Here is a 27,169-nt window from a genome sequence, read left to right on the forward strand (position 1 = left end):
TGAAACACATCGGCGCTAAGGCCATCCAGGAATCCATCAGCTTTTGTCGGACAATTATTCAGCTTTTATTCATCTCTATAAACAGAAGACAATCCTGTTGTAGAAGTCGCATTGCCACTTCCACTCTATTCTCACATCTAAAGTTGCTAGACTGATTGCAGCCTCGGAACTGCTGGCTACACCTGAACATCCCAATAATTGGCTGTCGCTCCCAGAGGCTGTATAGCCATCAGATCAGTCATTACATCAGCTGATAGCTGACGGGTTTCATGAATTGATTGACTCTGTTTCGAGAGAGAGTTGAGCAGCTTGTTTGTTGTTGAAATGAAATTTTTTCTACATTTGTAAATCGAGATTTTCCGTCCGTCTGGGGATGTTAAGCCTCCTGATCTCAGCCAGGATGGTCTAACCTCTGGGATATTTCCAGACGTGACATCAGCCTCCGCTCTGACCCTCAATGTGGAGATAAAACACCATCTACAGTTAAAGAATGAACTGGAGACGCAGTGTCCACGCTAATGACAGACAGTGTGATTCTCAAACAAACAATCTCTCATTGACTTGCTTTGTGTTGAACCCGACCGCCACCGTACACGGAGCCATGTTAATCTGCCGCTCTGGCACATGTGACCGCCTGTAGCCTGAGTGACTTATACTTACATTGAATACAGTCTCTATGCGGCTCTGTTATTTCTGTGAGAAGGGAGGGAGCCGGAGAGACGGGCTACTTCAGTGCCATTTCCAGTGGCAGTCGACGAACGCCGGCCCTCTCGCAGAACAGGAGGCTGTGAAACGCTTCGAGCTCCTTGCGTGTTCGAGTAAACACCCTCTTTCGGTCCGCGGCCCCTCCAAGGGTCAATACACTGTTACATCACAAAAGCTGGATTCATGGTTAGTTGGTCTAGAGGAGGAGAAGAAGGGCACAGTGCTGCCTCTCATGTGCTCTTTGTCACTTTTATAGGACTATCTGGTGTAGCTGTCATTACTGTTGTCCCTCTAATCTCGCACTCACTTCCTTTCTAATTAAGCAACGCTCTCTCTTTTCATTGTCAACACATTTTCTCACTCCTCCTTTTCCGTCTCTTCATTTTTAGCACGCACTTTCTTTCTCCGTTTGATTTTTCCTGGATGCAGGTACATGAAGGCTCCAGGAGACGGTTTGGTTGACCGTGACCGCGGCCTCGCTGCCGACACCGCAACGTAAAAAAGAACAAAGCCTTGTGCAGAAGTGTAGTGTAGTGTAGTGGAAGTGTAGGAGGAAAAAGATGTGTGTCTTTTGTTGACCAACAAACCAGCAGAGGTTGGTACTTAACGACCTTCTTTGGACTTCCGAATCCTCTCTGAAAGTTTAACTTCACTGTGAGGAAAATATTGCAAATCATATCTCAAGCTGAAAAATCACATTAGACTGCAAATGCAAATGTATGTGATGCTGGAGAGTGATGGGCCCTTAAAGGAACAATGCTACCTCTGGTGGTTGGATGTGCACAATGCAGGCTGCAGAATTCAGCCCTTTTATTTAAGGTTAGGATATTATAAAAAGCTCTGTATTTGAAGCAATTCAAAACAGCTAAATATCACAAATGTCTTCATGCAATGCTTGTGACTTATATAGAGCATAAACTGTGTAATATTTCCACAACAGGAAGCAACTAAACAAAATCCCTTAATCCTCTTGAACACGAACACGCTTGTTACAGAAAGTCTAATAGTCAACAGACAGATAGAAAATTAGTAGCCAGCATCGGCGGACCATATTTTTCTTTGAGCATATACAATAATTAACTTTATATATACGTTCCTGAACCCAATGCTTAGCCATCCCCAGCTGTGTATTTTCGGTGCCAGCAGCCAGGCGGAGGCCGCTGTCATTTCCCAACACGGACTCAGTCTTATGCAGGCTTGTCTCGTATGAAGCCTCCTGGCTTAAACCGCCACACTTGTCCCAGTAAACCAAACCTTAATGACAGGCCTGTCTAAAGCTGGAGTCTGTAAAAATGCCTCTGGGCACTTCTGTTTGTCTATGTCTATTTCCTATATCTTCTCCTGCGAGTTTATGTGCACTTTTCTTCTATATTCCTGGTTTTTGCTTCCGGTTATGGGAGAAATGTTATTGCAGCAGTAAAAAAAACTGGCACTTGGACATTTGTCTTGTGCTGCTTCTGGTTCCAGCTACTGAAATAGAAGGTAAGTGTGCAATTTATAAAATCTGATTTCACTCCTTCCCTCTCTGAGAAGCGGGCAGGATGCGAGCTCAACTGAAACCCCGGTGGGGCCCTGTTTTTTTCCTCCTTTTTTTTTTAAGGGCCTATTTTGAATGGGGCCTTTCTACAAAACTCATTAATATCATAGTACAGTCACACCTATATTCGCTAGCTGAACTTCCTGCTGAAATCCAAACAGGTCAGGAAGAGACAGATGGACTTTTGAGAATTCCCCGTGTTTGCCTCCTGCTAGAACAGCAGGCCTGTGTAGGGCCGGGGCTGGGCCTTATGAAGGGCGCTCACTAAGGCATCACTGAGCCTCGTTTCACAGAAAACATCCATCAAAAGGCTTCATTTAACTAGAGATGAAAGATGAGCTTTTTAACTCCTTCCTTTACCTTAAGCTTGGCCTGTTGACTTTCTCATCTGTTTACGTTCCGACGCACAAACACCGAAAGCAGCTTCTGTATGCGGGGCTCCATCCTTCACATGATTGGTGATAGTCTGCATGAGGGAGAAAAAAAAAGGCCCCCATGCTGGATCAAGTGCTCGCTCTGTTCTGGAAAGAGAACTCGTATGTTTGTGCGTGCTCATGTGCAGCAAACAACAGCATCACTCTAAGTCACATGCACAGAACTTCAACCCCAGGAGAGATTTCCTAGACAGTACATATTTATGAATGTAATTTTGTGTCACTGTATTGTATCATAGGAAAAATAACTGTTGTGAAAATGATGTTTTCATGACAACTCTATATCTATATATATATAGTAAATAATTTAATTTTAATAAGACAAAGTGCAAAAACATAAGTGGGTGGGGTTTTTTTTCTTGTTTTAGTTCAGACCCACTTGTACTCTGCATCATATTGTTCCCAACTACAATGCCAATGCAACCCACTGGACTGAATTTTATATTTAATTTAACTTAATTCAAGTTACATTCAGATTATAACTGAATTAATATGATAAACAATCATTGTGTAAAAGCTGCTAAAAAGGGAACAACTTGAAGAAAAGGTGCAGGTAACAAACTGTCCTCAGGGCTGGTGTGTATTAGCTGACTCATCTGAGTAACCAAATGCAATGAATAATGAATACAAATGTCAGGACATGTACATTTCTCCAACTAAATATACACAGAAATTAAATACAAGAAAAAATAAGTCGACTATCAATATATTACCGCATAGAAAATACAGCAAAAAAGTAGTTAAACATCTGTTTTATCACCCATTTAATCTCAATGTTTAAGAGACAGAACTTAGATTGTACTTCAGTTAGCTAAATAAACACATAAAATATACTGCAACTCTACTTATTTGCAATGTACTGAAACTGTATCCAATATTAAAACATACAGCATAAACAGTACACTTTCTCAGTCATGCTATTATTCAACAAACAGAATATTTTGACACTTCAAAAGTCATTTCTCTAAGGCTACTAGGTAGGCCTGCCTGTCTTCCTTCAGAGTTGGCTAGGCTAACTTTGCTAGAGGCTAGTATAGCTAGCTTAACCTTCACCACAACAATACACAAATATATCATCTTATAAATAGTTTCCTGCGCACATTTACTCATTTATCGAAGTTACAATTAAACATGGATTCCTATTGTGAAGGTTTCATACCTGAAAAAGGGGAGGAGAGTACTTGGATGAAAGACGCACGAGCACAAACTTTCCTCCCGTCATGTTCCTGAGGAGGAAGTACGGTGTATTTAATGTAGCCCCCTGCTGGAGCCCTCCGGTAACTACAACCAGTCTTACTACAGCCAGTGTTGCCAGATTGGGCCGGTTTCCGCCCAATTGGGCTTCTTTTGATTACCTCGGGCTGGGCAAAATAGCGTTGGTCTGGTAGATGAATTTTGGGCTGCTTCTCTCTACATTTGGCGGGGTTTGAACACCAAACAAGCTGTCATTTTATGATTACAAACAAAGATTTCGATGTTTCCACGCACTCATTGTTCACCAATTGATTGACATGAGTTGTATATCATCATATGAATAAGGCAGGGGCTATTTACTCTGATGTAATTATCATGGCATATTCATTTATTTATATTGTTTATTTATTTGTTTGATTTTGGCACTTTCATTCCTCTATAATCCTGTAGTTTTTAAATGATTTGGATTTTGGTGTTTGTTGCTCTTCACTTCACTTTATTGTGGTTTTGCCACGACGCCAGGGGTGAGTTTCGCAATTTGTGTATTTGGTCGTCTAACTGCACTCTTTTTGGGTCTGTTTTCTATTGTGTGTGTAAAAGTTTTACAGTTTTACATGGCTTTCTGGTGAGGTTATGATTTGGACTGGTTTTTATTGAATTGGGCTGGTTTTGAGTTGTAATTGGGCTGGAAGCTGTCGAACGAAAAAGGAAAGGAAACACTGTGCTAAAATTGCTGCAACCGAAAGTTACAATCATAGCCATAGATAATATTATTATGAAATGCTTAGATAACACAGCATTAAATGCTGTTCTGCTGCTTGACTTTCCATCCTAACTACTAGAATCACAATTGCTCCAAAGTGTTGTGCGAGTAGCTTGCAGTTAGGCTGGCTGCAATTTGTGTGAGAGTAAAAGCAGTGTATAAATGTTAATTATTTATTTTCTTAAACCTCAAAAGGATAGAGAGCAGTGTCAGTGTCATCTCTGCTCTAAGTGGTTAACAGTAACAGTCAAACACAGTTTATGTGACCTAAAGATAACATGCATTTACTCTAACATTCAATATATCTATCTATATTACACCTGCAGAGGGGATTTAGGTAATTGGGTGACCAGCTAATCTACCTCTATTTTCACGTGTGCATGTGTGGTTATTTCATGGCTCACAATAATATTGTTTGTGATAATTCAGGGTGACAAGGTGTCAATCAGTCGTGGATGTATGTAGTTAGGTTAATCCACAGTCTTTACATTAATCTCATAACAGTCTTATGCTAGAATTAAACTGCACCTTCAAAACCCTTTTCTTTCCACACACATCATTGCTATTTTGAGATATATATATTAAAATACCGCTTTTTAAAAATCTTATTCAGGTAGCTTTTAAAGTGCTGGAAACAACTCCAGCAATTTTTGTTCCTCTGTAAAATGTTGCAGTTAACAAGCTGCCATGTGGAAATATTTTGGCACAGCAAGATAACAGCCTTTAGGGGAGAAAGATGCTACTTAGAGTCTACGATGAGCAGAAGCAGCACAATAATCATCAGACAGTCACAGGGTTACATGTGTACTGAAATGAGTACATTCGGTATCCAACATATTCATAAAATTTAGAACTTTGTACTTTAAAGGGTGGAGCTCTTCCTGCCATTAAAAGACTATATTCAGGCGGCCGCAGGGTTCGAAGGAATGCATGTGGGTGCGTCTGGTGCGTCTGCACTGTATGTACAACGTAAACTGCAAACATGCATCAAAGGAAGTGGAACCCCACAAGCAAAATATTGCACCCCCTGCACACATCCGACACTGGTATAACTTGACTTTTGTATTCAATGAATATTTCTAAAGCTGCAGTCATTTCCACTTGATAAATATCTTAAAGTAATGTATACAGGAAGGCCATTAAAGATGCAATTAAAGTTGAAACACAAGCCACCTCATCTTCAGCTACACGGCTGCTGGTTAATAATTTATTGATTCATTTGTTTAACTATGTTCTTATCAGTTGTAGGCGCAGTTGCAGGTGATGTTTAATGCAACACTTCATGAAAATAACACACTTTAAATTGCATGTCAACTCTTATTGATATATAAGAGATATCCAGGCTGGATCAAAGCTGTGCAAAGATTGTGCAGTACTTTTTATCTGCCACTTCAAATTAAACTACTAATTGCAACATTACTGTCATGAAAACTGTGTTGTCATGATGCACGTTTTGGTAAGATTAACAAAGTAATCTGAGCACAAAAGGCTGAGATATGTTGACCTTTAAGGTCCTGAAATATTACATCCTACAATTCCCATGATGCACCTTTATAACATCTTTGAATAGACACTGTATGGTAAAGTCAAAGCTCGTGCCGCAGGTTTGTAGCGCTGTCTTTAACAAAAAAACTTGCCGCATGGGGTTAGCTCATTTGGTAGAGCAGGCACCCTACGTATAGAGGCTACAGTCCTCGACGCACTGATTGCAGATCCGACTCCAGGTCTGACGATCATTTGGTGCATGTAATCCCCCACTCTCTTCTCCGCATATTTTCTGTCTCTCTTCAGCTGTCCTGTCGAATAAACAATAACAATAACTTTATTAAAGGCAAAAGCAAAAAAAAATAAATTGGAAAAAAATCCTCAGGGTTGATGATGTCAGCCTAATGAGGTCATCTTCTCTTAGACTTCTGAAAACCTCCTCCAAGGCCACAGAATACACTATACAACTCTTTTCACAGGTTAATAGTACTACTGGGGACAAGTACAGTTACCTGCATATGTAAAAGGTGGATTACCCCTTTAAGAAATGAAAAGGTTATTAATGAGAGCTGGGAGAGATGGGTGAAGACCCTCTGATTAGATAATAAAGATGCACACCAAGCATTGTTTACATAGCGTTTGAGCAGCGAGAAGAAGACAAGGCCAAACCAGGCCCTAAAATATCACTGGAGCCACAGGAAGCTCACAGTGCCAGCATCACACTGGTGCTTGCAAACTGGTCTGGCCAATCATCTTCTTGGCCTCGGTTTCACTAGTGTTTTTGCATGTCTGGGTGTGCGCATGCAGACATGCAAGAAGACTGTGAGAAAGACAGCAGTGAAAGTGAAGATGCATCTTCCAGGATTATACGCAGAAGAATACAGAGGCAAAATAAGAGGGTTAGCAAGATATAATAACGCCAAAATACAGTTCGCTGGCACCTTATCTGACAGACAGAATAATTTGGTACAGGAATAGAGCTTGCATAGCTGAGTACACCAAGTCACAGCTATCATTACACTGTAGTTGCTTCCTTTCACAATAAGAGACAATAGACTGCGTTTACTCAAGCTCTTAGCATCCACGGAAAAGCTTAAAATGAAGCTCAGTAAAAGAAAATTACAAACACAAAATAACACTCTTGCAGGAAAGCCCATAAAAAGTATTATAAGATGCCTTATGATATAATGCACAGATAAAAGACACCAGTAAAACCCGTTGACCAGCAGAAGCTACAAATCTCAGTGCTATGAAACCTCCTCCTGCAGCCCTCACAGCGGAAAAGCAGCTTACTGCAGCGTGTCTCACGTCTGGGCTGGTTGAAAGTCCTCGCTGAAACAAAACTCCATTCAGGGCAGATTAAGATCACATTCTGAGGGAGGACAATGGGACCACTGATCTGGGGCCTGCAGAAATAGAGAAGATTGCTTCACTGACCTTAGCCTGAGATACACTTTCTTCCAGACGTCTGTTGTAGCTAGGGAGCAGCTAAAGCAGCGTTACAGGCACTTACTTCAATCCACAGGCATTTTAGGACATAAGAGTTAAGGATAATAGATCCAATTCCACTAATCTTAGCAGTTAAACTGTCTGTGAAACACTCTTTTGATTACATAAAAAGCTGGAGACTGGATGTGACATAAAAATTGTTTCTAAGTTCATAACAACACTGCAGTCTTTTTAATGGTTAAATCATTGATAATACTATACATATCAAGTGATCATAGCTGAGATGGCGCCACTCTTTAACTATTCACAGGAAAAGTAAAACAATTTTGGATTTGATTTTCCGGTAGAAAGATTGGTAAGAAGATTGACACATCAGCTAGCTTACCTCAAAGACTGCTTACATGGGGAAACAGCTTGCCAGGTCTAAAGCTCACAACAAACATCTACGAGCAAATCTTTAGCTTTTTATTAACATGTCATATCTTGTTTCTTTATAAAAAACTAAATTAAAATTAACGTTTTTCAGGGCTGTTGTGTTCGGAACTATGCTATTTGTTAGCTCTGAGTCTTCAGGAAGTTAGCTTATGTGGCCAGAAGAAATTGTTCATCACACAGCCATCTGTAAAATGGTGAAGTGTCATTGCTACGCTTGGGATTTTGTACATAAAATGTTTTATTAATTTCCTCTTGTATCTAATCTTTATGCTAAGCTGAGCTAGCTTGCTGTAGCTTTAAATTAGCTTCATAACAGACATAGCCGACATTGGTATTAATCTTCTCGACTAACTCTCAGCTACAAAACCAAAAAGCATACTTCAAAAAATGTCCAACTATTGCGTTTAGTTCTCAGTTTTTAATCTACCCTGCCCTACATTCAGGAATAAACAACCAAAAGTAGATGCCATACTGAGAAAAACGACATGGCGCTGACTGGCAAGTAATATAAGAGTGGAGTGAGATGGTAACTCTTTACTTGAGGCATCTTTTATGTGAGGTTTTTGACCACAATGTGTCTTTTCATGATATAAATTGTTGAGGCAGCAGTGTCCACACGAACTACAGGGAATCACAAAACAATATTACAGACGCAAATCAATCTTGGCTGCATTTAGTTCCTTTAGTCACATAAAAATAGTAGTGTAAATAAATCTGTGGTCAGGGGATCTCTAAACCTCTACCTCAACCATAACCACAAAAGATAGCTTTGGTTTGATAAACAGATCCTGCATATACGAGCATTGATTGTGGACCCTGACAGCCCATCAGGTCTTGTGGAGCCGCTGACGAGGAAGCTGTAATGAGACGTGTTGATTGACGAGGTGGTTTTTATTGGGAAAACCAGCTTTAAAATGACTATTATTACAAGTCAAGTTTCCCTGTAAAACCCTCTCACACGTATGAGCTCTGGCTCTCTCACTCTTTCCTTTCAGGCTTGACGATGGAGTTTACAACACAGCAGACCAACAAGTTTTGTTCTGTTAGGTAACATTACAAAAACTTCTTTATACTATCTCATCAAAAATAGTTTTAGCTGTATGTCTTTGTAATAATGCGCCATACTTTTATCTTTCACAAATCCCTTTATTCAGCACTTATGAACAGTATATAAAACATAAATGCATCATTTAGAACACCTTATCATGTTATCCATCCATCCATTTTCAATACCGCTTATCCTGTTCAGGGTCGAGGGTGGCTAGAGCCAATCCCAGCTGTCATTGGGCACGAGGTGGGGTTACACCTGGACTGATCGCCAGTCAATCACAAGGCTGACACAGAGGCTGTGTCCGTTACCGCATACTAACGTACTGCCTACTACATACTCAAACAGTACGTACTGCATTTTTTCTACTAGCCTGACTATTAGGATGCCGTTGGCATCATACTCAGAGCGGTCTTCTCCGTATCACGTGACTTAATCGTTTACGTATGTCCGGTCTGATCTCCGGTCCATCTCCGCCATAGTAGAAGCTGAATAGCCGCAATGCATTTTGGGGCGGTTGAGTACAACCAGTGAGCTCCCGTCTCATACTCAAACATCCGGGTCGATCTAGTATACATCCAGGCATTTCTCGCATACACAAAATTGCATACTATGAGATGGGAAGGCATTTTTATGTCACGGTTAGTATGATTGGTATGATTAGTATGATAGTATGCGGTTTCAGACACAACGATAGAGACAGACAACTTTTCATGCTCACACCCACACCTACGGGCACCTTAGGGGGTTGTTAGAATACAGTGTTGGCTTAAAACCCCTATAGTGTGGTTTTAAAGAGACTAAAATCCTGATTTAGAAGACAAGCTTACCAATCACATGACTAAAGGAAGTATTACTTTGCTTTTTATGAAACATTGAGAATAAGTGTGCAAATGATTCAAGGTTTTTTTTTATGTTTTACGTAAATGTTGGATTTAATGAATGTTATGATATGTTTGGTTTTGGATGTAACTTTCTGCTGTTTTAATTACTGTACACAGTGAAAAAAATGACCTGGAATGGAAGGCCTACTTGTTACCAAGGTGATGCAATCCAAATAATTTTAAACTTCAAATAAGTTCGAATGTATGTATGTAATGTCTATGTAATTATACATACAGTAAGAATATAACTATTTTTTTCCAGAAACAGCTGTAAATGTACGACTGCATAACCTCACCAGAGCCTATCAACATATACAGCACAACCCTTTAATCACATGTGACCTTATATGCTCTATTACAGACTGAGTCTCCACCCAGCACTGACAGTGACTGAGGATCCCTTTAAATAGATCGCGCGGGGCCTCACTGTAAACGGACAGGCCCGGCTCATTGGAGGAAAACTACCAAAGGAAATCAGAAAGGTTTCATCAGGTTTAACCAGCTGCCCACATACATTCAAACCTTGGCACAACTAAAAAAAGGCAGCCAACCTCATTCAAACCAAGAGAAAATAAGGACACCGAGGACAACGGGGTCATGTAATATTCCTGGAAATTCGGGAAGAGTTTAAAGACTTACAGAGTTATTACTTAAGCAACTACACATAAATATTATATGGCTGTTTTTTTAATGTTTTGTCTATTTCTTTTGTGTTAGCATTGTGGCGCTGTAAGTTTGTTCGACTGAAATATCTCAACAAATACTTAATGTATTGCCAAGACATTTTATAAAGACATCCTAATTTCCTTTAGAACAATCATAACATCAAATTTTAATGTTTAATACTTTGGTTTTGATTAGATACCTGTTTTAAATACACACACAAGGCGCTGTTCCACCCTGCAGGTTACGCCTCTGTTACTAGCTCCGATGCCGGCTCAGGGGTCGAACGACTTCGCCCCACGGTTACACCTCCGTGCGTTTTACATAGAAGACGGAACGTAACAGAGGCGTAATAATCCCGCCTTCAACAGGCAGTGTATAAGGGGCTTATGTTGCATGTTAGCATGCTAACAAAGATTGTGAACAAACGTTACACATGCAAAGCGACAGCACGTTAGCATTGTCAGTGTGAGTATGTTTGCATGCTAATGTTAGCAAAATTATATGCTAGGGCCTGGGGAGTTGGCTACATTTTTTGTTCAGCTGTATCTTGCGATGACTTTATACGACCTAAACATTTCTCCTGTTAGCTAAAAGACAGGAGTGGTCTCCCAATAAGATGGCAGGTTTCCCTTGTGTGTGATTTAGTTAGTTAGCTTTGCTGAGCACAGAGACTACTATCAGGGGAAAACAGCTAATCAGGTCTCAAGCCTACAAAGTATTACTGTGAGTTAATTTTAAGCTCATTATTAACATGTCTTAACTTGTTTCTTTATGCTGCACAAAAACTGAAATGCCTCCTAAAATAAAAAATGTTTAAATTGTTCATAGAAATGTTTAATAGTATGAGAAGTCTGCAGCTGTATTCATGTTCATCCACAGAACCTGCGAGAAATGTACTGAAATATTCATGTTTATTGTACAGACGGAGGACAGTCTTCATGTAAGAACAGCCACAAGCTATACAATGTATAATTAAAACACAAAGAGTCAACAGAAACTACACTGTACAAGAGGCAAAAAAAGAAAACCTACTGGCTCTGCAATGTTACCAAAACCTCAGGGGAAAGATTATGGAGTTTACAAAAAGGGAAAGGAGAAGAAACCACAGATGTCGTCAAAAAAAGAGGGTTTATCCTTGAGGTTACCGCTTCTACGTAAATGAACGTGGGCTGTAGGACCGCATGAACACTGAGCCTCTGATCTGAACAGAAAACTCACAAGACTCTTGCACACACGTATATAAAAACGCACACTGTATGTTCTCACGAATGACACATGAGCACAAACATACGAGATTTACATCACAGAGAATTATTTCTTTCATCAGTTGGGACCCCCTGACCCTCCCCTCAAATCAGAAGCTGCGGCTGTGGAGCCCCAGACTTGTTCCGTCAGTGTAAACAGGCTAAATAAACCGATGTTTGATGAATCCTCCTCTGCAGGGATGCATCTCTGAGGGGAAGCATTCATTAAAGCGCTGCACCACCCACACGCAGTTTACCGACCCCTCGACCTCACATTAACAATCTCTGCAGGCTGTGATACTGTAGGAGCGTGTGTGTGTGTGTGTGTGTGTGTTCGTGTGTAAAAATGTACATGTGGTTTGGTTGGTTTGAAGGCTTTCCCGCCCTGCAGACCCCGTTTCCACTTTCTCCTGGAAAATCCTTCCAGACCTCGACAGATTATTTGAGCTTGACGTTCGCCTATGAATTTGAATAAAGAATAACTGCACTCACAAATGCTTTTGGCAACTTTTTCAGTTCCACAGTAGCAAGACAACAAACCAGTTTGAGGTTTTGGTCTTAAGTAAGTATGTTCTCTCTAGAAGTGTGGACACAAGGCCACAAGTTGGATCCTGCTCTGGACCGAACCTTAATGGAATAGTTTAACCTTTTTGGAAATATCCCAACACTTTTATGCTGTGAGTTAGACAACAGCTCATAACTGACCATTAAATATAGAACCAGAACCACGAAACTGTAAGCCTAGCTCTGGTTAAAAAGCTAGAAGCAGAGGGAAACAGCTAGCATGACTCAGGTAAAAAAAAATCCCTCACAGCTAAAGCTAATAAATTAGTGTGCTTGATGTTATTTGTGTTAGGCTATTCATAAAAAGATGGAGTTTTTGCTGGTTAAGTGCTTGACTATTTCTTAGCTAGGCACTTGACTTGCTGGAGTCTCAAATGTTTACCATAGACAAGGCCATGCTAGCAGTTTCCCCCCTGGTACCATATGCTAAAATGATGTAGTGCTCATGGCTCCACCGCACGGCTAGCTAGCTAACAGAGTGATGAGGACACGGTGGCTGAAGCTTAAACCAAGGACTGGGTTTTATTGCCCTGAAATACAGTCTAAAAATGGGCTGTAAGAGTGTCCAAACAACAAAACAACTAGCATGCTAACTCCAGAACCAGTGTCTCCCTTTCTCTCTCCCTTTTCCCTCCCACACTTCCGTTCCATCTCTGTCTCTGAACCTGGCCTATCCAGCTGAACTAGTGCAACATCTGCCCCCAATACACTCCCCATGAGTCCCTCCCATGTTAGTCCTGGAGGGTTGCTACAATAGGCTGCATTGGCTTTAGCTTCATATTTAATGGACAGATTTGAGAGTCAGTGTGGTCTCAGCTGCATGCAGAACGGCTTTAGAACACAGAAAGTGTAGGGCAGCCCATGGGGCACTGAAGTGCATATTTTCCACTGGAAGAGCAACCTAGAGCGTGCTTTATAGTGTTTTTTTCACTTAAAGAAGAGCTTGAAGGGCACTTACAATAATGTTACGAGAATGACTGGGAGTTTGGCTCCTGGCATGTCCAGGGCAAGTTCACTCGCTAACACAGAGTTCATAAAAAAGAGAATAGGCTGGCTGGCAGTGGTGTGGTGTGGGGCTTACCTCCGGTCAACAACAGTGGCTAGCTCAAACCGAGAGCTTCCCATGAGCAGCCAGCCCAAGCGAAGTCAGTAGACGTTTCTTGTTTAAGTTTTATTGTTGGAGGTTGGTCCAAAAGTCTTCTAATCCTTGTTGTTATCAAGGCACAAAACAAAAGGTCCTCTGGTGTCGGGTCTCATGGTTCCGGGCCAAATGTCTAACTGGGCGCTGTTACCCAGAACACTTAGTACACAGGTTAATTGATATGCCCCGCCCACTACCTGCCAGCCAAAAGAAAGAGGGAACTAATAATGTGACTACTAAAGAGCATACTGCTCAACCTAACAGCACAGTATCAAGTTTCCCCACCAGAACGGCATTTTAAAGAATACTTCATTGTGTTTTTTCCAGTTGTGCGGTTTCCCAGAGGCAATTTTGTTATGTTTTCTCCACTTCAATTTAAATGGGACTTCATTTTTTTACACTCGAAAGGCAACCACGAGGGCACTTTATCCCATTTCCTCCAATGGTACAGTACACCAGTGGCTGTTTTATCATATTTTTCTCCAATGGAGCGGAAACTTTGATGACGCTTTATCACAATTTCTTGCACTTTTGGTCACAACAGCAGGCATTTTACCATGTTTACCCCCGCTTGGTCCAACATTGATTAGGGTGGCATCTGTATTCTCCCTCAGCAAATATGGAAATCAAATTAGTGTATGACTTATCTTTAAATGTTGAGATACTTACTTGGAGGTTTCTAGTCACTGTTAGCAGTCCAAAACCAACATGTAAGCCTGAGGATTATATAACTATAAATGTTCTTTGAAACAGACTTTCCAGTCAGGACCTGTTGCTATTTCGGTGCTTCACAGGAAACCCACAAGTGTAATGGTTGCTGCCATAAAATGTCAACAATCTCAAACTAAGGCATCATGGTCCTGGTTGTGTCATAAAAGGACGGGGGTGAGAGGCCGGGGTTCATGTGGTGCTGAGGCCTTGGATGGAAGGTGTTGACGCTAATTAATCCAGATTAATCCCGGAGAGTGATCTGGGTTTAGACTGATGGTATGCCAGTCAAATTGTTGCTATGATTGGTCCGCAGCCAGAGTGATTGTAGACATGCTGAGATGTTATTCTTATGGATACCTCAGCCTGATGTGGTGAGACAGGCAGCCAAGGAGATCTTTGCAGACACAGTGGAACCTGGCCAAGGTGGAGTCGAGAGTAAAACAGAGGAGAGAGATTTGTAGAACACCCAAACATTTTGTTCGGTCAGCTCGTGGTGTCGGGACCGACGCCAAAGTTTCCTTTGGGGGAATGTAGGAAGGGACGCTGTAGTTTGAGAAGCATTTAAAAGGATGTAAAAAAGTTTAAAATGGAAGTGAGGCAGACTTGTTTCCTGCGGTAACGATGCTCACATCTTTCATTCACATGAAAACAAAAATAAGGAATGCGTATAGAGGAAAAAGTGCTGTAATGTTACCACTCAGAGATTCATTCTACAGGTTGGATATATGGATCCAATCTTCCTAAGACGACTTTATCACATATTTATTGAGATTAAAAAGTTATGTGAGTTTTCCTCACAGGTGAAACACAAACTACACTAAAGGAGACATGTTCGGTTTTGCTTTACCTCAGGTTGGGCACTAGATGTCCCTCTTGGTATGGCGTGTCCAGTGAACTGCACGTTGGAATTGATGTGTCAAATAATACAACTGCTTGAAAACTGGCTAGTTTGTCCGTAATTCATCAAACTCAATCTAGAGTAGGCTACCTACAGTTCACCTATAACAGCAAATACTGCTTTCGAGCAGAACAATATCTTAAAATATATTTTAAAACTGTATCAGGCCAAGGTCAGATTCTCATTTTAACACTTTCTTTTATAATACACAACTTTAATGTGATTGTGATTCATTTCTCAGGGGCACGTCTGTTAAACAGGACCTAGCTGTCAATAATCATTTTGTAAAAGGGCTCCTCACCAAATATCACCCACACAGCTTTTTAAAATGACTTTGCCTGTTCATACCTCTGAGGACTGAGTGGGCATGTACAGACTGTGCATCACCGGCATCTACCTGACTCACCTGCTTGTTAGACTAAATGTGTGCAGTAAGGGCAAGACAAAATCTTTAGGCCTTGCTCGAACCAGACATCTTTTGTGTTGTTATAAAAGGACAAGCACATTAATAATATTAGTAACTCTAGCAATTCCAGAAAAAGCATCTATGGATTAAAAAAATCCTTCAACTGTGGCTAAAACAATTAGATACAGTTAGATATAAAGCAGATCCATCGAATGTCACGATGGAAACAACACCAAACTCCGACTTGCTAGCTGAAGCTAACGTTAGCCCAAAGCACACAGTACATGACACAAGTACGGTAGCTTTCTTTTGGCTAATGACGCTAACTCACAATATTCATGCAGCTTGTTTGGACAGTCCTCGTCTTTATCGTCCTCATTATCCCCCACCTGCGGCAACACAATGTCTCCACCACGTTAGCATCCTCAGTGCTGGAATTAGAAGTCTGTGATCGTCGCAACCGAACATGATGCAGTTTAACTCGTTTCTTAGCGATAACAAAAGTAGCACGGCTTGTTATCAGGGGATTAGCACAAAGTGTTTCAGCAAAATTATTAATCACCTGTTGTAACTCCTGGACTAGAAACTGTTTGTTAACCACACATCCAATCAGACTTGAACCCACCAATCAAATCGCACAAGTCAAGTTTTTATCCCCAAAATATTTTCATCACATAATTACTGGGGAAGGGGGACTGAGCCTTTTCAGGGGGGGGCTTAAGATGCTGCTAGCGCTACCCATGATGCCCCATTAATTTCAGGCGTATGATGATGTCCATTACCTTACGAAGGAAAAAGGGATGAATGCTTCCTCATTTGCTGCTTTCCTTTTCAAAATTGTCCTTTTATTAATGATTAATTAAAGAAAAATAGACTATACAAGAATAAAGATAAAATAATGAACAATAAACCCATATAACCTCAAGTGCAAATTCTGATAAGCAACACAAAGTGTACATTACATATTTAAATTTATAAGCTTTAGTCTGACAACTGTTTTCCAACCACACTTCCTGTCAGTCTCTGTCCGTCTTTCTCTAACACATGAACTCACCACACACGCTTCATCAATTATCCATGCCACTCGGCTTGGCCCTGGGAGTTAAAGAAGGACAGTTTATCCAGGTATGTGAGGGCTTTACAGGTCACCAAACCATAGTAGGTCTTTAACAGTGAGCATCTCCCACCCCTCTGACCCAGGTCTGACCACACTCTATCTAGTTCGCGGCGTCCCATCCCTGCTGAGCTGAACAGGTATCGGTAGCAGCAGGCGTTGTAGCGGATATGCTTATCTCCTGAGAACCTGGCGCTGTGGGTCGGTGCCACACCGGCCTTTTGGGCACAAAGACCCACAAGAACATCCGCAGGAACAGGTGCACGGATTGCTGTGGACGCTACGTAGACTTTTCGGACCACATCCTGGGAGAGAACGTAAGCGGTGCCATCACAGTACTCGGGAAGGTACTTGTCAGGGTAGAGAGCTGGAGGCAGGTAGCCGCGACTGTTGGGGTCCCTGTCAGGGGGGTCTCTCTGGATCACCCTACCAAGGTAGAGATCTTCAGGGTGCCTGTGCAGACCAAGAAGGTAGCCTCCGATTGCAGGGAGGTTGACGAAAACAGAGTCCTTGGTCAGCAGAACAAATCGTGCCACAGGACAGAAGGTGATCACCCAACGGAGTGCAAGAACCGTCCTCTCCGTTGGGCCACGAAGGGACGATTCAGCAACGGCATGACCTTGAACCATGTCCCCATGGCGGTCAGACTCTGACATGAGGGCCTCTTGTGCAGCAGACGTCTGAGTTGATCCTAAGAAGAAGAGTATCCGCACTGGGAAGCCTTGGACGGCTGTTTGATTGGCCCACGTCCTCCTGACTGCATCTCTTTGTGTGCTGTTAGCCGTGGAGCTGAAGACCACTGCAAGGAGGAAGAGGTCGGAGTTCCTGCAGGCATCAGGGTTAGTGATGGGGTAGGCCTGGGAAACATTCTCTCTGGCGTTGCTCAGGTCTAGCTTCCTTGCTTTCTCTCGAACATCAACGACCATGCCATCGGTGTAGACCCCAGGCGTTGGCTGCAGGAGGTACTCCTCGACAAAGTCTGCGCCAAACAACAAGGCGTGGAAGAGGAGCACGTTGAAGAGGAGGAAACACCACTGGTGGGTCCGCAGCTTGCAGAGAGAGAACTGGAGAATGAGACAGAAACAAGTCAGAGTAAGAACCAACAAAGAGGTCGCAAATTAGAACTTAGATAGAATTTACAAGGTGCAAAGAAGTAAGACTGTACCTGCATGACACCTGCCTTAGTAGCACTGTTGTTTCTCCAATTATTAGCTGTTTATGTCCAGACGACCTCCTGCTGTAGTCTGTTCTACACAATGCTTGCTGACAGACAAGGTTTCCACTTTCATGAAACTCTAGCAGCTTGTAACCCTGCACCCTGACCCAAAGTCACAAGCTTCATCAAGAGGAGTGTGTCCTGCAACATACATGCAACATTAATGATACAGAGAGGGAAAAGTTTGTTTATAACAGACGGAGAAGACATGTTTAGAGTCATAAAAATAGAGTGTTTTGAATTCATTGTTCTGCCACAAAAATATCAATTACCTTAAGAGAAATATGTAAAACTACGTCCTAATGCAAATATTGTTTACTACTGACCACAACATGTCTCCTGCCTAACTCTCAGTGTACTGTATATGACCTGGAGGTTTCAAGATTCTTACTTTTTTAGGTTACTTGCTGGACCATGGTGAGCTTTGCATCACAATATCATCAGTCCATCAGGTTTAAAACTCAAGGGTCGCCTTACACCATCTGAAAAACTCGTTTTTACTGACCTCCAGTGTTCCTTCTTTGTTTCTGCAGTGATCCTGAAATGCAATCCAGCTTTTATCAGTACATCTGGTTTTCATTTAATCACTATCTACCTAACCTAAACACGTCATGTCAAGCAGAGAGGACATTAAATAAAATCAAATATCAGAAGCAGCTTGGTGCACTTTGCTTAAACTCCGGCAGACACACAGGTATGCTTGTAAAATTCTCGCTGTGGCTGCTCACCTGCCAAGACGTATACAGCTTTTATTGTCTGAGCTGTGGCCTGATGGGGAGCGACAGAAAGCTTTGCAGACACAATGGAACCCGGCCAAGTTACAGTAGAGCGTTGTGGTGTGTGAGTCACAGTGAATCAGAGAAGCAAGGAGGGTCTTTAAACCCCAATTATTTTCTTGCCTTTTGCCAATATGTGGATTTATTGGTGGCATTGTGTTCATCAAGTTCGGTCAGTTTCAAGTTATATAGATCATAAGCACAAATTAAGTTGTCCAGTGAAGATGGATAAACTACGTTATCAATGTAGCCCTAACTTGTCCTTTGTTTTCTTGTTGTTGTTGTTGTCGCTGTTCTTTTGTTAATTTATTCTTACTATATGTATACATGTTTAAGCGTAAATCTTTGTGAGTGGGTACACATGTGTGCATATGTGTTGTTAGTATATGCATGTGTGCACTATGTGTGTATGTATACTGTCTTATTATCGTTATCATTAATACTGCTACCTCGTTTTGTTTTGTTTTCTTCTTTGTCTGCTTGATTTTACACTGTATGCAAAACCACCATGAATAAAATTTTGAAGTATTTTAAGCAGCAGTATTTTAAATCAATTCTCAAAACAATTACATTTTCATTGACATAATTTCTTTCTAGAGCTGCAGGGTACTAACAGGGCTAATTGCATATTGTTAAATTAGGAAGCTTATTTTGCACTTGTGGTTGGTATTTGGATGAATTTAGGGATGTCAAGAAGCTGTAAAATATTTGCTATTCATATTTCAATAAGACTGAAGTGGACAAATAGAAGGAAGTCCAAAGAAAGATTCAAACTCAGTCCAACAGGTGGCAGTAATGCGACAAAAACGTTGAACGCCAACCGTGTAAAGCAGCAGAAAAAGAAGGCGAAGAAGAAGAAGTAGGCGGACTTTTTCCTCTGTAGTTTCCCTAAACATTCAGTCATGGCTGCGACCATTGAGAGTTTACTGGGGGAAATCTCCGGGGTTGAAGACCCTATTGAAGAGCTTCAGAGTTTAAAAACAGCTTTGATATCGATCCCTCTCAGCGCTCTGAGAGACGCAGTGAGCGGACAGCGTTTCAATGTGATTTTCTCTCTCTTGCACTCAAATGACAGGTTGGTTTGGCAAAATGATACACTGTACACAATGTCTATCAAACTGCTGAGTCAGTCTCCTGTCAATATTTGTCATAAGTGTCACCAGCAGATACTGGGAACATAGAGTTAGCTTCCAGGACAGTACGTTAGCAAACTAGCTAGCTAAAAAGGCAGCATTTTACCTTGCATTGCTAACAGTTAGCAAGCTAGTTAGCAAGGCAACCAACATGCAGTGTAGACGTGGTGTGTGACACTTTTCCCATTTTTTGACTGGGTTTAAAATGGGAATAAAATGACGGCTTTCATGTTTAAGGTGTTTTTGTAGTGTTCATAGGTATAACGGACCTAAAATCCCGACCCTATGTTCACACAATGCCCCTAATTAATGGCTTGACACTCCAGATGCAAAAAGACTCAATTGCCAAGTTATGTGTGCTTGTAAGACAGGGAAAGCAAATACAAACATGTCACTGTCCAAAGACTTTACTTTAGGATAAAAATAAGAACTGCTGATTAAATATTTAACTCATGTGATCTGTGTTTACAGGGAGCAGGTTGAGCTGTGTGTGGAGATCCTTGAACGCATCTTAATGGCCCTCAGTCCTGTGAATCTGGCCCAGAACTACAGAGTGGAGCTGCAGGGCGGTCTCACCCATCCTAATGAAACTGTCAAGATACTGGCCTTGACACAGGTAGGCTTCTGGCACACAGTACATACACAAAAATATACATGCAGTTTCCTTTAAACCACTGGCCTTAACAAGTGTTTCTGTTTGTCAGATTGGTAGAATAGTAGAGCACCCTGAAGCTGCCACAGAAATCCTCAACAACCACGACATTCTTCGAGCGGTGATTAACTGCATTGGAGAAGAGAAGATAGCTGTGGCAAAACAGGTTAATACTGACACAAATAAATATCCTGTATGCAACTTAATGTACGGTCGGATGAGTACTTTGTTTTGTTTGTTCTTAGGCCATCCAGTCGTTGTGTAAACTGAGCCACTCCAAGCCTGGATTAGACAAACTGTTCCAGAGCGACCTGCTGAAAGTTATGAAGGATGTGATGACCAAAAGTGACATCGTCAGATACAGAATATATGAGGTATGTTCAACTGTGTGTCACTTTGGCTTTGTTTGTGGTTGATGACTCAAATAGAGCTGCTTTTTAAATTAAATGTATTTGGGTGGAATCAGTGTAAAAGATGACTAATCATAACGGGAAGTCCTGCCAGACTGTGGGCACATTGTCTACATTCAGTCTGCAGGAAAAAACTGCCAAAATTTTATTTCATTTTTTTTCTTTAGATGTGACTCAATTGGGATTTGGGCCACTTCTTATGTGGTCCTAAATCAGATACAGGTCTGTTTTTAGTAATGTTACTGCCGTCTGAACCATCGAATCAGAATTTAAAACTTTTATGTCACTCTAGATTGACGTTTGTCACGATTCTGCGCTAGCACTGACAGATGTAGTTAAAAGGATCAAACTTTTAATTAAATATGATCCTGTGAAGCCACCACTCCTGGCTCTGACTCTGCTTTAACACACCTTTAGCTCCACAAAAGCTCCTCTTTCTCGTCACCTGACCCTTGTTTCCACCTGCACATCAGCAATAACACCAGACCTCAGCAGCCTCCATGTTAACATCCATACAGCAGTGCGCTGCACGTAAAGTCTTTGTTCCGATTCTTATGTGCACGCTTGTCATTTCAGTCTGATATTTACCACTTTTGAAAAGTAATGTGGTGTGAATGCACCCTTGGATTCTGTTTTCTTTTATAACAGATGAGCTTGTAATCATGTAAATGGAGGCAGGGGAAGGACGTTTAAAAGACTTTTGAACTTTAAGTTTGTTTCCTCCAGTTTAATTTTTCTCTCTTTTCATAAAATCTTCTTGCAGTCATCTCTAGCTGACACTGTAATCAGATGAAAAATTGCAAACACAACATCCCTAATTTCCGGCTAATTTTAATCTGTTTCCATGCCAACATCAGCACTACCTGATGGAACAAAATGTTGCAAGACGAACCCAAATTGTGTCCCGTTCAACAGTTTTTGCTCTTTGGCATAAATTTGAATAATATACATGCATCCATAAATATACGTAAACACAAATAAATGACTGAATAAAGACTTTCCTTGCTTCCTGCAGCTGGTGGTGGAAATCTCGTCTGTGTCTCCCATCTCCCTCGGTTATTGCGCCAACAGCAGCTTCATTTCTCAGCTGCTTGGAGAGCTGACAGGAGAGGATGTATTGATCAGGTAATGCAGTCTTCGGAACTGAGAAGTTGTGACTCAATGTATGGTAAAAGTTGCTTTATTGTATTGCAAGTTTGCCTGACTGCTTTTACATGTTACGTGTCTTTACTCGTTCAGCATTCTGTTCATTTGTATCTGTTGTCTTTTCCTCCAGAGCCACAGCCATAGAGATGGTGACGACTCTGGCCCACAGTCAGCACGGCCGGCAGTATTTGTCCCAGCAGGGTATCATGGACAAGATCTCCAACATGATCAGAGGAGCAGAGACCGACCCTTTCTCCTCACTCTACCTTCCTGGTAAGTCTCTTTAGAACACTGCTCTAAGAAAATACAGAAATGCAGCCAGTTCAGTCCAATTCAGGCTACTACACTCAGCTTTAGTCTTAATTTAGTGGCTTAAACTTTCAAGAATCGAAGAATGTGGAATTTTCCTGCTAGATCATGAGCAGATGTATAGATTAAATGTAGATTATCTATAGATTGTGGGAGCAATCATTTCAGATTGTACACCTTTTAAAAGCTCAAACATCAACAGGTATCATATGCAGTATGTATCGGGGCGTGCAATATTATCGGCGTGTTATCGGTATCTGCAGATTATGGCTTCTGCCGATATTTTCCGCCGATAAAACGACGCTTTAATTCTGACTAAATGCTCGATGATTCCCTGCGAAAGCTTGACGTAATGCTACGACATTAACTCGGCGCGAGTGTGCGCGCACTGCGTGCACCACGCCTCATCCGTCAAGCGTGAAGAAAGTTGCAAGATGTCTGCAGCATGGCAGTTTTTCAATGTTTCCAAAACGCAAGAAAAGCAAGGTTGATTTCATTTCATGTATTTGTTCTGTGCAAAAAGAAAAATTTGCCCTAGCTGTGGCAAAAAATCGTGCATCCCTAATATATATTTGTTGATTTAGGGCTCTAAAAAGGTTTCTCCTCTGATAAACTTTACATAACAGACAGGGCTGCCACTTGTTCAGTCCTTGACAGTGCAATAAAACTTCTGCAGGTTTGGTGAAGTTCTTTGGAAACCTGGCCATCATGGATAGCCCGCAGCAGGTTTGTGAAACGTACCCGGCCTTCCAGAACAAGGTGTTTGAGATGGCTCTGGACCCGGATCCTGCGATGATTGGCGTGGCTCTGGACACTTTGGGATTACTCGGAACTACTGTGGAGGGGAAGCAGGTCCTGCAGAAAACAGGTGAGCTCCCGTATCTCTAGGAGCTCGGAGCTTATGATTCTAGCTGATGTGTTTGTGACTCTTTTTTTGTGTGCCTTTGTAGGAGAAAAGTTCAAGGCTGTTTTGTTAAGAATGAGTCAGCTTGCCAGCTCCGGAGCCACAGAGCTCAGAGTGCGCAGCCTGGACGCCATATCACAACTTCTCACTCTACAGGTATCTGTGTACACGGATTAAGGATATTATTTACCTTATTTGTGTGTCTAAATGCCTTCTCCAGAAAAAGAGCTGATCAGTTTATGAACCAGTTATGTTTCATTGCAGCCTGAGCAGCAGACAGAAGACCTCTTGGCTCTGACAGAGTCCTGGTTCCAGCTTTTGTCTAAACAGCCCATGGACATGATTCGCAATATCAGCACGCAGCCGTTCCCAGAGCTGCACTGTGGGGCTTTGCGGATATTCACTGTGAGTGATCAGCTGTTACTAACTTCCATCATTTCCTCCCTGTGTTTCTGACCGTCAATGACCCTGATTTTTAGGCACACACAAATGCATAATATCATTGCTTCAATAGTTGCGTCTTCAGCATTTTCATCATGTGTGTTTTCCCAGGCCGTTGCCACTCAGCCGTGGGGTCAGAAGTTAATGATCAGCACTCCCAGTTTCATGGAGTTCGTTTTGGATCGCTCCACGGGTCAGACGAAGGAGGCCAAAGATGCAAAGTTTGAACTGGTGGGGTCGCTCGTGTGTTCGTCGACAGCAGCAGAGATCCTGGGCAGCCAGCATTACATCCGCCTGAAGACGTACCTGAGAGAGGGACCGTACTACGTGACAGCTGTGGCGTCGGTCAGCACAGAGGGCGCAGACTGATGGAAACACACTCACACACACTTCATGAGGTTTCAGGTTAATGCTTAAGTAACAGGTAAGTGCCTGAGTGATCTAAACGTGGGTTAACATGTCATATTCTGATGAACTAATTATCTGATAAAAACATACATAGCTCTCACAAACGGCAAATACAACTCTTACTGTTAACAGTTAACAACTCAGCTGATCAAGAAGCATTAACACGAAAGAGGAGGATATCAGTACTTTATTAGTATTTAGAAACAAATGAATGATTCATATTTTTTGGGGCGCTTTTTGCCTTTATTTGATAAGACAGTGAATAGTGATAGCAAATATGGGGAGGAGAGAGAGGGAGATAGACATGCACTAAAGGGCCCAGGCCGATGCATCGAGGGCTTTGCTTATGTACATGGGGTGCCTGCTCAACTAAAGCCGCTTTCCCACTGGTCAAAAAACCCGCTAACACCCGGCTTTCTTGCTTAATGGGAAAGGCTACAATCAGCATTCAGACCCGGGTCAAATGACTCTGCAGTAGACCCGGGTAATTATCGTCTCGGCTCCGATCGGCATTGATGGGAACACAAAACTTGTGTCGACACGCTAATCTCCGCCCCCTTTCCGGCGCGATGCTATGCCCCGTCGGTAACTTCTGCAACTCCTTGTCATCTCAGCTACAAATTCCGCCCGTCTCTGTCCGAGCAGCGCTCGAACATCGTTCCAAATTTGTCGGCGGCGAGTTTGATACACAGACTGAATGAGTAATAGATACAATTAAGACCTAACCACCGTAACATCTTCACTGTTTACTAACCCTGTCTCCATTGCGTTTGTGACATCAGACGGTGACGCAGCAGAAAAGAGACCAACAGGAGTATACTTCACTGGCAATGGGAAAAGAGACAATCAGCATCTATTAATGGGTCTTCCCAGGTCTGAAAAACCTGCGTCAATGCGCTAAATTTAAGTGAGAAAGGGGTATTAGTGAGCTAAAGCGGCGCCCCGTGACTAATTCATCTTAAACATTTGCTTTGCCTGAGACGTCAGCTTCTCTTCTTTTCTTCATTTTTCTACACACCTGTATATATTTATCAGGGTTTTCTGATAGGAAATTTAACATTAAACATCTGATCATCTTCAGTACTTTTTCTTTGTATTATCTTAATGTAATATTTTAAAGTATGTATCTGTCAACTAAGGGAGACTTGGACATTAAAATGTACGTTAAAACATAGTTCTACAGTGCTACGCTTACTTAAAGTAGCTGCATTACTTTTTGTAGTTCTTAAAACAGACGGCATGTTCTTTTGTTGTGTATCATATTTAGTCACTACAGCTGGGTAATAGAAACAGTAAAGTGACAAGTTAAAGTTTTGAAGTGTAAGAGAGAAAAGGGGTTAAATCCCTTCAAACAATTCTTAGTAGCAGTATGTGAAGGAAAGCATTTGAAAACAGTTTTTTATGTCTCTGGGGTAAGTTCTTTTTTTTTCTACTTCCTAATTGTGGGAAATGTAGCAGTCAGGAGTTGCAGCATATTAGAGACATTAAGTTGAAATATTTAATGAATCTGTGGCGACGTATTTCTCTTATAAGTCAGCTATCTTTTATAGAAATGCAAAACTAAATTGCTGCAGTTTTCCTTTGACATTTGAAGTTATAGCAGCGCTGAAGCAACAAGAGTGTGTGTGTTTAAAAATCCACACCCAAAAACACATCAAACATGGTGACATAACCGCACAAACAGAATCACTATTTTAATATATAACTCATCATCATCGTCGGAACATATGGTATGTTAACACGTTTAGTTATTGGGTCTTATCGAATACTTAAGCATTAATTAAACAGATAAAATCAAATGTTTACCATCAAAGCACTTTCTCAGAAATATTCACATCTTGTTTTTTTTAAACCAGACTCCAAAACTTTCTGTCAAACACTGATTTAATCGGCTTGTGTGAAAAATATTTTTGTTTACTAAATAAAAGATTTTTTTGTAATTAAAGCGGAGATGTAGTCTGACGACTGATGTGTTTGTTTGCTTTTCATATTTTGCACAAGAGTCTTAGCAAAATATTAAACCTTGAGAGGTCTTTCTTCAATTTCAAACAACAACCCTGCAAGGTTTTTCTTTTTAACAGCAATTCACTGGCACCAAATAAAATCATTTTTTATTGTGGTTAAGGAGAGGAACGGGAGAAATAATTATTTCTGGGAGCCCTTAAACTGCAGTGAATTAGTGTATATGGAGTAAATCAAACATGATATCCAGAATTTACCGCTTTAATTATGTCTTAGATTTCAGTCCTGTCACTGGAGCATAAAAACCACCATGTGTCATCAGGTGCAGTCACACAAATGATTTAGAAAATAATGATTGAAACTAAAGTAAAACTAATGAGCTCTAATACAAATAAAATGTCATGTTTGTCATTGCTGTTTGGCTGTTTTCAAAATTTCAGCTTGTACACTGGTGTGCATCGAAGAGGTCGAGCTCGGCAGGGCAGCACAGTGTCTCCCAGGCAGCAGATGGAGACCGACACAGTGCAGGAGGAAGGTCTGACTTTAACTGAATATACCAGCTGAGCTTATGTAAGCTTTGGTACAAGCAGGCTGAGTCCTTTGGCTGATGGGAATGTCATTAGATTTGCACAGTGGTGGAAAAGAACTCGGCATGTTTACTGAAACACAGAACTACCTTCTTTCTGCTGCTTGGTAATTTAATTGTACCACAATTCAAAGGCAAATATTTGTACTCCACTAAATGTATTTGATACATTTTGTTTCTGGTTACTTTGAGAATTCGGATTAACATCTGACTTTATGGATTTTAATGATCCCTGAGGGTGAATTCATAAGCTGCCCATGAGTACATTAAGTAATCACATTAGCCCCACCTTTACCAGCTGCATCATTAAAGCGATGAGCCATTTTAGTCCAATAATATATGCAAAATATACCTGTGTTTAACAAATGTCTGTTAAGTCACTGTGAGCCTATTGCCCACTGATGAAAGCCTTTGCATTCGCAGTATCACAGACTGGGTGCCTGTGGCGACTTTCGCAGAAAAAATCCCAAGCGGCGCCCAGTTAGTGACGCGTTTTCCATCAGCCAGCAGTGGTTGGTCTGCCAGAGAGGGTAGGCGGAGCTAAGCGG

At 41.4% G+C, this 27,169-nt stretch overlaps 2 protein-coding genes across 2 annotated transcripts; one reads left to right on the forward strand and one right to left on the reverse strand.

Moving 5' to 3' along the window:
* Window positions 1-16,635: 16,635 nt before the first annotated feature.
* On the reverse strand, window positions 16,636-18,507 carry LOC138602394 (beta-1,3-galactosyltransferase 9). Its single transcript, XM_069673871.1, has 3 exons — window positions 18,495-18,507; window positions 17,844-17,890; window positions 16,636-17,742 (listed from the first exon to the last, which is right to left on the reverse strand). The coding sequence occupies exons 1-3, from the start codon at window positions 18,505-18,507 to the stop codon at window positions 16,636-16,638; spliced, it is 1,167 nt and encodes a 388-aa protein (XP_069529972.1).
* Window positions 18,508-19,572: 1,065 nt separating this feature from the next.
* On the forward strand, window positions 19,573-24,387 carry psmd5 (proteasome 26S subunit, non-ATPase 5). Its single transcript, XM_069673498.1, has 10 exons — window positions 19,573-19,745; window positions 20,275-20,419; window positions 20,508-20,621; window positions 20,701-20,829; window positions 21,881-21,990; window positions 22,142-22,284; window positions 22,997-23,188; window positions 23,271-23,380; window positions 23,489-23,629; window positions 23,777-24,387. The coding sequence occupies exons 1-10, from the start codon at window positions 19,573-19,575 to the stop codon at window positions 24,032-24,034; spliced, it is 1,515 nt and encodes a 504-aa protein (XP_069529599.1). The 3' UTR covers window positions 24,035-24,387.
* The last annotated feature ends 2,782 nt before the right edge of the window (window positions 24,388-27,169 follow it).

This window comes from Semicossyphus pulcher, unplaced genomic scaffold (genome assembly GCF_022749685.1).
Source record: "Semicossyphus pulcher isolate SPU_LCO1_2020_fin unplaced genomic scaffold, fSemPul1.0.p SCAF_22, whole genome shotgun sequence".
In the NCBI taxonomy this organism is placed as follows: Eukaryota; Metazoa; Chordata; class Actinopteri; order Labriformes; family Labridae; genus Semicossyphus; species Semicossyphus pulcher.